The 11,021-nt window shown below is 57.2% G+C and overlaps 1 protein-coding gene across 1 annotated transcript; it reads right to left on the bottom strand.

Annotated features, from left to right (window-relative positions):
* Positions 1–766: 766 nt before the first annotated feature.
* LOXL1 (lysyl oxidase like 1) lies at positions 767–10,347 on the bottom strand. Its single transcript, XM_034066382.1, has 7 exons — positions 8,882–10,347; positions 3,746–3,854; positions 2,779–2,916; positions 2,138–2,294; positions 1,940–2,035; positions 1,442–1,557; positions 767–1,100 (listed from the first exon to the last, which is right to left on the bottom strand). The coding sequence occupies exons 1-7, from the start codon at positions 9,936–9,938 to the stop codon at positions 1,094–1,096; spliced, it is 1,680 nt and encodes a 559-aa protein (XP_033922273.1). The 5' UTR covers positions 9,939–10,347; the 3' UTR covers positions 767–1,093.
* Between the last annotated feature and the right edge of the window lie 674 nt (positions 10,348–11,021).

Genomic DNA, 11,021 nt, shown 5'->3' with positions numbered 1-11,021 from the left:
GGAGGCTGAAGTCCCCAGAGCTGGAGGCTGCCAACGAGGTCCTCCAGGCAGGGCTTTCCGGGGCACGGCCATCACCGGTCTCTCGGTGCTGGGACTGGGGGCGAGTGTTGGGGGGGCAGAAGATGGGGATACAGGGCTTGGAAGGGGGGAGGATAAAGAAAGGGCTGGGGCAGGAGCTTCTGTCAAGGCTGTGGCTCCCAGAGCATAAGGGATGTCACCCACGAAGGTGACCGTGTCTCCTGCCCCAGCCAGGGCAGCGAGGAGCACTTGGGGTGTCCTGAGGAGCGCATCCTTCCCACCAGCTCATCCGACGTGCTCTTTGCTCCCCAGCACCCAGGATTAAATAAAGGCCCGTGTGAAGAAAGTTACAGCTTTCCCTTGGGACACACCTTGGGAGCGTTCCCAACCCCCTTTGTGTTGGGGACATGCATCGGTGGGCCACTGTGCCCTCAGTTAAACGCCAGGCTCTCAAAAGCAACGTGTTTTAATGAGTTCTGGTTTTAAAGCTCGTGAAAATAATAAAAATATTAATAATAATAATAATAAAATACCACCCCATGATTTCCAGTCTTCTCAAGGACTCCGTCCTTGTTTCCAAACAGACAGAGCCAGCCCCACATTATGGGAATGGGAGTCCCAGCACCTTTGGTCCCAGAAGCAACCAGAGCATCCCTGCACAGGCAGCACCTCCAAGCTTGTCTCCTCCCCTCCCAAGGAGGTGGCATCACCGGAGACACCCCCCCCCAGTAAAAAAATACCAAAGGGGTTAAAGACTACAGAGCTTTCTATTGCTAATATGCGATTTACGTCCTTTATACAGCATTTATGGACCCCTGCCTTTATTCCAGCATCGGTTTCCCTTAGGAAATGGGATAAAAACCAAAAGATTAAGGAAAAGTTAAGTATAAAAAACTATTTCAAAGACTCATTCTTGCTTCCCCTCCTTTTAACATGAAGAAATGGGGGGGTTCTCTCTGGGGGGGTCTTGAAGAGCTGCTGATGGTCTCTGGTGGGACAGAGGAGCCAGCTCAGGCACTGTGTTGAGAGGGGGACAGAGATGGGGGCAGGTGAGGTCCCTCCGGCCCTGCTCCCATCAAGATCTGAAAGGAGACAGAAGGGAAAGAAGAAAAATAATGCCAGGATTTGGGGAATGCATTTAGGAAAAGTTTTTAAAACACTATTTTAAAGGCAGAAAGGGTGGGGTGTCTCTTAAAAGTCATCTTCCATCTTCCCTGGGATAACCACGAAATTTAACATATAGGGAGTGAGACACCAACCCTCAGCTCCCCCACTTGCCAAATCCAGTTTCTTTTTGCTGCTAATGGAGAAAAACTGGATAAAAGGGAGGAAAAGGGGGCCTGAGCCCTATACCTGGGGGGTTTTGATGGCTAAGAGAGTAGGGAAGGACAGATGGAGAGAGGACAAAAGGACATCTCCTTACTGGGAAATCTTGCAGTTTGTCGTGGAGACGTAGCGCCCAGTATAGTGGATGTTGCATCTCACCACGTTGTTGGTGAAGTCTGACTCCAGGACGATGTATTTGGGGTTCACTTGAACCTAAAAACGGGGGAAAGGGAAAGGAAAACACTGTAAAACTTAGAGCAGGGATGAGAAGCACCTAAACCCTTGTGAAGGGGATGGCACCAAAATAGGTGTGTGGTCCCAAACCTGACCATAGAATCATAGAATCAACCAAGCTGGAAAAGCCCTTTAAGCTCATCCAGTACCACCATTCCCAGCACAGCCAAGGCCACCACTAACCCATGGCTCTGAGGGTCTTGTCTCCATGGTGTGTGAACATTTGCAGGGACGGTGACTGCAGCCCTGCCCTAGGCAGCCTGTTCCAATGCCTGAGCACCCCTTGGTTGAGAAGATCCCAAGGTGACCCCAAATTGGTGTTGTTTGCCCCTAAAAGTCTCCCCCCAACAACCCCATTCACCTTTAGGACATAATTCCCTGGCTGCACATCGGTTATATCGATCCACTGGCAGTCAATATCAGCGTTGTAGGTGTCGTAGCACCCCGGGCTCAAGCCCTGCAGGGACAAAATGGGGTTCAGGGTGTGCTGGTGGGGGGGAGGGGAGGGAGGGGGGATGATGACACTCCAAGGAGCTCCTTGAGCATCCCCACAATGAACCTGGGTATGGGCTGTGCAGGCATAACGCTTCAGGTTGCCGAAGTCACAGGTGGTGTCCTCCAGGCAGAAGCTGGCCTTGTGGCCCTCAGCCACCTTCCGCCCCGTGGTGGCATCTAGCAGGTCGTAGTGGCTGAACTCATCCATGCTGTGGTAGTGCCTGGGGAGGGAAAAGAAGGGACAGACAGAGCGACACCACCACCACCCCACCCCCAATGGCATCATACCCTCCCTCCCCAGGTGTGATTTTGGGGGGTCACCATCAACCCTGGCTCCACACCAGCTTCCAAGCTTCCTCCCTGCGGACATATGGGAACAAGGTGCCCAGAGAAGCTGTGGCTGCCCCATCCCTGGCAGTGTTCAAGGCCAGGTTGGACACAGGGGCTTGGAGCAAGCTGCTCCAGTGGAAGGTGTCCCTGCCTGTGGCAGGGGTTGGAACTGGATGAGCTTTAAGCTCCCTTCAATCCATTCTATGATTCCATAATTCTATTAATTGCAGGAGCTTGGTGGCTTTAGGGCTAAAGAAGTGAACGAGGTGCCCCCCCCCCCCCCCCCCGAGATCTCAAGGCAAAGCCACAGAAGGGGGACAATGCCCTTTTGGAAGCCTCCAAACTGGGATGGGCAGAGGGGCCTGGGACACTCACTGGTGGCAGCTGTGCCATTCCCAGCTGTGCCGGGGCCGGCTGGGCAGGAAGTCGGCTGTGCCTTGGTTCTTCACACGCTGGGGAAACCTCAGGAGCACCCGCACGTCGTAGTCGGTGGTTTCAGGGGTATAGGCAGTGCTGGGGACACAGCAGGGTCAGGGCCTCTGGGCCCCCACCCCTGGGAACAGGATACCCCCGTGCCCCTGAGGAGGAAAACCCCCGGCGTTTCCTCCATGGAAAAGGGAATTGGGGAAGAAGAAGGCAAGGAGAGAAGGTCCTGGCCCTGCAGCACCCGCCAGACACCTCCCTTTGGCCTGGCTTTGCTCTGTGCTTTGCATCAAGCTTCTCTTAGTTCTTTGCTTTTCCCTTCCCTCTTTCATTCTCCTCTCCTTTACCCTCCTCTCCTTCATCCTTCATCCCCTTCCCCTTTCTTCTTTCCTCTTCTTTCCCCTTTCCTTCTCCATTTTCCTCCCCATTCCCTTTCCTTTTACTTTTCTCTATTCTTCTCTCCCCTTTTCCACTCCCTCTTTTCTACCCTTCCCTTTCCATTCCCCTTCCATTTCCCTTCCCTTTTAGTTTCCTTTCCTCTTCTCTTTCCTTATACCTTTTCTTTCCCCTTCCCTACTTTCTATGCTTCCCTTCCCTTTTCCTTTCCTCTTTCCTCTTCCCTATTTTTTAACTTCTCCATCCTTCCTCTTCCGCCTCCTTCCCCTTCCCTTCCCACTTTCCTGTTCCCTGTCCTTTCCTTTCCCCATCCCTTCTCTCCTCCATCCTTTTCCTTCATTCTTCATCCTTTTCCCCTTCCTTTTCCCTATCCTTCCCTTCCTTCCCCTCTCCTCCATCCTCCATCCTCCTCCCCATCAACACATCCCCCAAGCACCCTCACATCCTTCCTCTCCACCTCTCCCCTTACCCCAGCTCCCAGCTCTGTCCCCCCATGTCCCCCTGGCCCCACGGCTGCTCCTACCTGGCCAGACACTTCTCCTCGGCAGCGCAGCGCAGTGAGTACAGGTGAGCTCGCTGCACATAGGTGGATGCTTGCACGTAGTTGGGATCTGGCACCAAGTCGGGGAGACCTGCAGGAGGATGGGAACAGCCCTTGGGGATGCAGCAGCCCCCTCTGGAAGCAGCCGGCCCTGGCCTCGTGGGGACGTTTTGCTTGGGCCACCCCCATGCTGTTTCAATTCCAAGCTGCGGATCCTCCCTTCCCCTCCTCTCCCCCCTGGCTCCCGCTGGCAAATCCCAATCCTCCATTTTCCTGTAGCGGGATTGCTCAACCAGGCCTCCTGGAAGCGATTCCACCCGGCCCTGGCTGCCCTGCAAAGGGTTATTGGGGTCCCCCTGAGCCCCCCAGCTCCCACCCCTATGGCAGCAGGGACAGTGGGTGACATGACCCCCCCCCCCCCCCCAGGAATGCAGGGTCCCTATTTCCTGCCCTGTTTCCTGGGTTTCATTCCAAAATAAGGGTGAAAGTGGGGGCTCTGATAACCCCAGCACCATCTCCTCCCCTCCCACACCATTATCCTTCCTCTCCTGTAATTCCCAAAGGAACCTCCCAAAGTGAGCTGTAGACACACAGACACAGCCACAGGAACCAGCCAGGGCTGCCTTGCTTTCCAAAAGCATTACAGAGCCCAACAACTCCCTTTCACACCCCCAAAGGCTCCTTCACAGCTTCCAACCTGGAAAGCAGCTGGAATCAGTCCCTCAAGGACCAGGATAGAGGAAGAGGGTGGGGATGCTCCCAGGCACTCCAAGCCTCAGTTTCCCTCCTCACAGCCCTCTGCAAAGCCAAGCCCTGCTCCATAGCAACCTCTACTTACCATGAGCATCCCTCCTTCCTGCAAGCTTTCCAGCCTGTCCCATCCTCATCCCTGCTCTAATCTCCATTCCCATCCTTGTTCTCATTCTCATCCCTTTCTGCATCCCCACGTTCACCCTAATCCTCATCCTCACCCCTCATCCCCAACCCCATCCTCATCCTCACCCTTCATCCCCTTCTCCATCTCCATCCTCATCCCTATCCACAACCTCATCCCCATCTTCCTCCCCATCATCCTGTTCATCCCCATTCTAGCCCTTGTCCTTATCCTCTTCAGCATCTCCATTCTCATCCCTTCACCATCCTTATCCCCATCTTCATCCCCATCCCCAACATCATCCTCACTCCTCATTCCATCCCCATTCTCCTCCTCATCCCTGTTCCTCATCCCCTTCTGCATCCCCATCTCCATCCTCACCCTTCATCGTCCTTATTCATGTCCCCATCCACTTGCAAGAGACCAGGGGGCTACAGCCACACCAGCTCCTCTGTTTACACCCGGCCAGCTTCCCTTTTCCCCTTTCTTTCCCCTTTTCCTCCCCTTTTCTCCCTCTTTTTCTATGGGCTAAAAGAACAATGCCTCCTTGTTTCTTGGCTTGCCTTCCCTCGAGGGATCACGTCACTCCATTGGAGCTCGTTTCCTGCCCCGCTTGCTTGGTCATTGCTGCTGATGTAATACCCGAGGGGGGGGGGGGGGGGGGCTGCACACACCAGGGGGAAACCGGGGGGGGGGGCTTGGAAAAGCTTCTCCCCCATCCTTAAAACCATGAATCCTAACAAAAGTGATGGGAAAGAGCCCTGGCCCCGTCCCGCTCGCGAGAGGAACATTTGCCATCGTTTATAAACCAGCTTTTCCTCCCCACTGGTGTTTAGAATAAGTTCTTGGACGCTCCAGAGAGAAACCCGACTCCTTTCCCAATGGGAAGCTGGAGTTTCCCCCACTGTGGAGCTCACCCTGCATGGCCCCGTTGTTATTGTAGGGTCTCAGGCCTGGTTTTCACCTCAGCAAAGGGTCAAACCGCTTTGGCAGGACCCGGCCTCACCACCCTGCAAATGTCCCCTTGTCACAACAAGGGCACCAAAGTGTCCCCATCCTGAGGCTTTTTGCTGAGCCAGCACTTTGGCATCTCCTGCCCCCCGTGGTCGCCTCCGCAGTGGGACAACCACAGCAAGGAGGTGTTTGGTTTTCCTCCTCTGGCCCTCAGCTGCCCCTGGCAGCTGCCAGAGGAGATTTCCTTCCCATTCCCATGGAAAGTGCAATAATAAATCGAGGCAGGCCCGCTCCCCAACGCTGTTTGTGCAGGTGTGCCCGGCTCAGCCCAGAAATCCCAGCTCCAAGAGTTTTCCAAGAGGGAGGCTGCTTCCCTCCCTGTGCTTGGCAGGGCTGCCTCCCTGCCCTGGGGATGGAGGGAACACCAAAGGGGTAGCTGTGAGCAGTGGGGATGGGGATGTGGGGACAAATCGAGTGACTGAGGTGCACCCCTTCATCTCATCCTCATAGCATCCCTCCTACAGCACTTCCTGACACCTCTCTTCCTCCCATCCCATCCCTATAGCATCCCTCCTTCAGCACCTCCTGACACAGCTCTCCATCCCATCCCATCCCTATAGCATCCCTCCTTCAGCACCTCCTGACACAGGTCTTTGTCCCATCCCCACTGAATCTTTTCAGGATCCGCAGTGGTTCCTAAATGCCTGAAGATAGGAAAAAACCCCAACCCAAACCCGTTCCCAAGCTCACAAAAGGGAGACTTTCCCAGCCAGATTGACACCTCCTGGCCCAGGTGCTTCATCCGTGGGTGCCAGCATCTTCAGGTGTCACCGCGACTCAAGCTTAGTGAGTACCAAAATCCCCATCACCCCATGGGATGTCCCCAAACCTTCCCACTCAGGAACCAACCCCAGTGAGCTATTTGCATGAGGGCAAGGTGAGAAACCTGCTGGAGACAAAGGGAAGCAGAGGATGGGGGTCCAGGGTGGGGTGAAGAAGCCCCTGGAGATGCCTCCTGGGGATCAGTTGAGAATGGGGAGCACCAGTGGGAACCGACACCTTGGCTGAACTGCACAAGCAGGGATGGGCTCCCTGCCCTTAGATGGCTTAGATGCCACGTGGACTTCACCTTCACCACCCAAGGCCTCCTTTGCATGAGATGATTCTGCCCCTGGGCAAGACCTGGGTGATGCTGGGGTTCCTCTGCAGCAGTCATGAGCAGGAGATGTGATGACTTTTGGTGTCCCCATCTCCTTGCAAAAACCTGGTCTGATGCATTTATCCCCCTCCATTGATGAAGCCATGGGAGATGCTCCTCTCCCACCTCCACCATGACCTGGCCACCTACAGATTTAGGGCTGGAAAAGATTTCCTTCATCCTTCTCCATCTTTCTTCCCTTTCCTCTTCCCTTTTCCCTATCCTTCCTTCCCTTTCCTTCCCTCTCCTCTTCCAAGACATCTTCATGGCCTGGTTTGGATTGAGGAATCCACCATGCTCCCACCAGCCCAAATAAAAAGCCTCATAAAAGCCGGTGGGATCTAATTGCTTAATTAACCCCCAGGTGCCCCAGCGAGAGGCCAGGAATGCCGCACATTCCTGGTGGAGCCAGCTGGGATTAGGAGGCTCTTAAAGATCTTAAGGTGCATAATTACCATCTGATCCGGCTTTATAAAGTGTTTTGTCCAATTAAGGAGGCTGCCTGAAGGGTGGCCCTGCGGAGGAGGGGTCTTCGGGCCTCCAAGAGATGACAATGTTTGGCTGCACAGAGCAGCAGGTGACCCAGAGGAGAGGCCAGGCAATGGGGTGGCCCCAGGGACTCACCTCCCTGGGCTGCTCAGATGCTCTTTATTCCCTTCTGAAGAAAGAGGCTGGGGGGCTCCTGCACCCGGAGGTCACTGTCCCATTGATGGTCAACAATGAGGGCTGTCCACCCCAAAACCCTGGGCAGAGCCACAGGACCATCACCTCCTGGCCCAGCTTCCAGAGATCCTTGAAGGACACAGCCTTTGCCAACAGGAAGGTGCTAAGCTTGGCAGGCATCTTCCCATTTCCCTCTGTTGCCTCAGGTCATCTGCAGGGCAGCCATCCCCAGAGACACAGGACTGCTAGCATCCCTCATCCCTGCATCCCTCATCCCTCCATCCCTTGCCCCTGCATCCCTCATCCTCACATCCCTCACCCCCACATCCCTCACTCTGCAGGAGCAGCTGCTCCCAGCAGTACAGGCAGAGATTCAGAGATCCAGAGGAAGAACCGCTCCTCATAAACCCTGATCCCAAGCTCTTTTCCCACACGGCTGCAGTGGGGCCGGCCGGACCTCGCGCTGACCCGGCTGCTCTCACTGTGTTTGCTCACTCACACGCAATGGGGCAGGGCTGGGACAAACGCTTCCCCTTGGGAATGGGGCTTTCTCAGAAAGCAGGGATGGGGCTGGCTGGGTCATGGAGTCAGACGGGTCAGAGGCTCCAGCTGAGATGTGTTTCTCAAGGGAGAGACCAGGAACAGATTCCCCAGGCTGCTGCTCCTCATGCCCTCCAGCTTTGCTTCCAATTCCATCATGGAGCAAAAAAACACTGGGCAAGACTCAGCCAAAAGCCACTGGATTTCATCAGGATCAGGGTCAGTAGGACATGCAATGACGGTGTCCCTGCTGTGACCTTGGTCCCTTGCTGCACACCGATGCATCCACAGGGACAATCAGCTCCAGGCAAGGCAGCAGGGACCCACCTGGGAAGCGAGCATGCACAGCATGACCCAGGACACACTATCCTACTCCAGAAGCATGGTGTTACCCCAACACATGTCATCCAGACACCCCACAGATACAGGATGACCTGAGACGTGGTATATGGCCCCCCAGAAGGCAGGATGGCCTGGGACACAGGATGGCTTGGGCACAGGATGGCCTGGGACACAGCACAGCTCCACCCCACAACCAGTGTCTCCCCTATCCCACAGCACAGCCCCACCCCATGAAGATGGGATGACCTGGAACACAGCATAGACCCACCCCAAGCCCTACCAGGACTTGCTCCTTCGCACCCCTTCCCTTTCCTCCCTGGTTTTTCACCACCTCAAACATCATTCCCAAAATATGTAGAATCCCCAACAGTCCCACGGTGGGCCCTGGGCCACATTTGCCCCCGTAGACAGCATCCTTGGAGAGCAGCTGGCACCAGCCATAGATGCAGAAGGCTCTGCCTTCAGGGATACCTTCTCCCTTAGGTGCCCCAGAGCATCATCACACCCCGGGGAGCTGCCACACACCCCAGGGCCCCCCTAAACTCACCCCGTCCACCATGGCTGGGCCTGTAGACGCTTCCCACGCTGACCCGGGCTTGGCTATCAGGGACGGCTTGTGGTATCTCGGGGTTCCTGGCAGGCAGGTAGGGCTCGGGTCGGGGGACCCCATAAGGCTCCAGTGCCCGGAACGGCGGCTGCTGCTCGTAGGGTGGGTACTGCCCCCCGTACCCGGTCCCGGGTGGATGCTGGAGGTTATCCGCCGAGGCGATGCCGAGCCCGCCGGGTTGCTGGTTGCCGTACGAGTCCGGGCTGCCCTGCTCCGGCGAGCCGCCCGCATCGTGGTACAGGCTATGGGAATACCGGCGGTCCAGCCCATCGATCGGCTGCGGGGCGGCGGGCACGTAGGGGCGTTCTGCCGCCGGGTAGTACCCCTGGGCTCTATAGGGGCTCTGCTCCTCCCCGTAGTCCTCGTAGCGTTGCCGGGGTTGAAAGGGGTACACCACGCTGGCGCCCGCCGCCGCCGAAGCCACGGCCGCCCCGCCGGTGCCGGTGCTGCGGTAATAGGTGTACGCCTCGTCGTACACCCGGGGGGCCTCGTAGGGCTCGTACTGGGGGGCGAAGGGGAACTGGGGGTACGCGGGCTGCCCGGCGGAGGCGAAGGCGAAGGAGGAGGATGAGGATGAGGAGGAAGGTTGGCGGGAGCGGCCAGCAGGCCGGACCCGCTGCGAAGCGGTGCTGTCGCCCACCGGTCCCTCACGCCAATTGTCGGGCACCTGCCCGAAGCCGAACGGGTGCCGCGTCTGCCCCCGAACCGTCTCGGAGCCCGGGCGCGGCGGTGCGGCCGGTGCCTGCCTCCGGACGCTGCCCGCTCCGCCGGTCACCGCTCCCGCCAGCAGCAACCGGTTCCCCCCGGGTCTCTCCTGCCCCGCCGGTACGTACTCGGCGCCGCTGTTCAGCAGGCTGTAAACGCGGCCGTTGTTCTCCCACTGGATCAGCTGCCTCCACGGCTGCCCGCCGCCCGCCTGCTGCTGCTGCCCGGCCGCCAGCAGGCACAGCCCGCAGCCCAGCGCTGCCCACAGCCCCCACGCTCCCCGCCGGGCCATCCCGGGAGCGCCGCCGCCAGCCCCGGCCCAGCGGCTCCGGGCCCGGCGCAGCGGCCGCGCTACCGGCGGGGGGAGCGGCGGGGACCGGGGACGGGGAAGCGGCGCTGCCGGGTCCTAGGAACCGCCTCCGGCACCGATCCTGCCCTCGGGAGCCGGGAGGAAGCGCTGCAGGGTGCCGGCCCCGAGGTACGAGGCTTCCGCTCCGGATGAAACCCCGGAATTTGGGGTTGTTTTACACGGTTTTTTTTAAACCCTGGAATGATACACGCCTTCAAACATTTGGGGGGAAAACGGCGGGTTTTGGTCCTAGGAAACCGCCTCCGGCACGGATCCTGCCCTCCAGGGGCCGGGAGGAAGGGCGGCGAGGTGCTGGCTGCACGCAAAACGCATCCAATTCGGGACAAAACCCCTGACTTGTTTGGCTTTTCCACTTTGTTTCAGCCTGGCACGGCGCACACCTTCAGGATTTGGGTCTAATTCGGCTGGTTTCGGTCTTATACAACGGCTTCGAAAGAGGGGTCGGGCTTGTGGAAAGCCCTGATGGGGCAACGCGACGCAATTCTGACCGCTTGCAAGGACCCCATTTCCCCCTAAAGGGACCCATTTCGCACTGGTGACTCTCACGCAAAGGCCTGATACCAGGGTGAGGGCCTGGGTGAGCACCTTCACTCCTTCACAGAAGCTTTCAACAGGTTTCAAAGGGGAAACTGCCAAAAAAATGCAGTTTCCCCCCAGAACTGGTCTCTTTGTGACAGTTTGTTGTTTGGGTTTGTTTTCCCTTGATGTTGTCTCCTAAATGAGGCCAGATCCCGCACAAAAGAGTTTTAACAAGGAATAAAGCCAGAGATCGGTTAGCAACACAGGGCTGGGAATTCTAAACAGAAAGGGGGGATGTGAGGAGTGAATCCAGGGGGTCCCCAATCCTGCTGCCAGCTGGATCCAGCCCACTCAAGCCATCAGCACACCGGGGCCATCGCTCCTCAACATTACAGGACGAAGGGTCTGTGCAAACACAGCAGCAGGGCTATGTCACTTCACCCCCCCCAGGGACCCCCTGCCTCCCCTCACACCTTTCTATAGCCC

The sequence above is a fragment of the Melopsittacus undulatus genome, chromosome 9, assembly GCF_012275295.1.
Source record: "Melopsittacus undulatus isolate bMelUnd1 chromosome 9, bMelUnd1.mat.Z, whole genome shotgun sequence".
Classification (NCBI taxonomy): Eukaryota; Metazoa; Chordata; class Aves; order Psittaciformes; family Psittaculidae; genus Melopsittacus; species Melopsittacus undulatus.
This window is presented reverse-complemented; position numbering and strand designations above follow the sequence as displayed.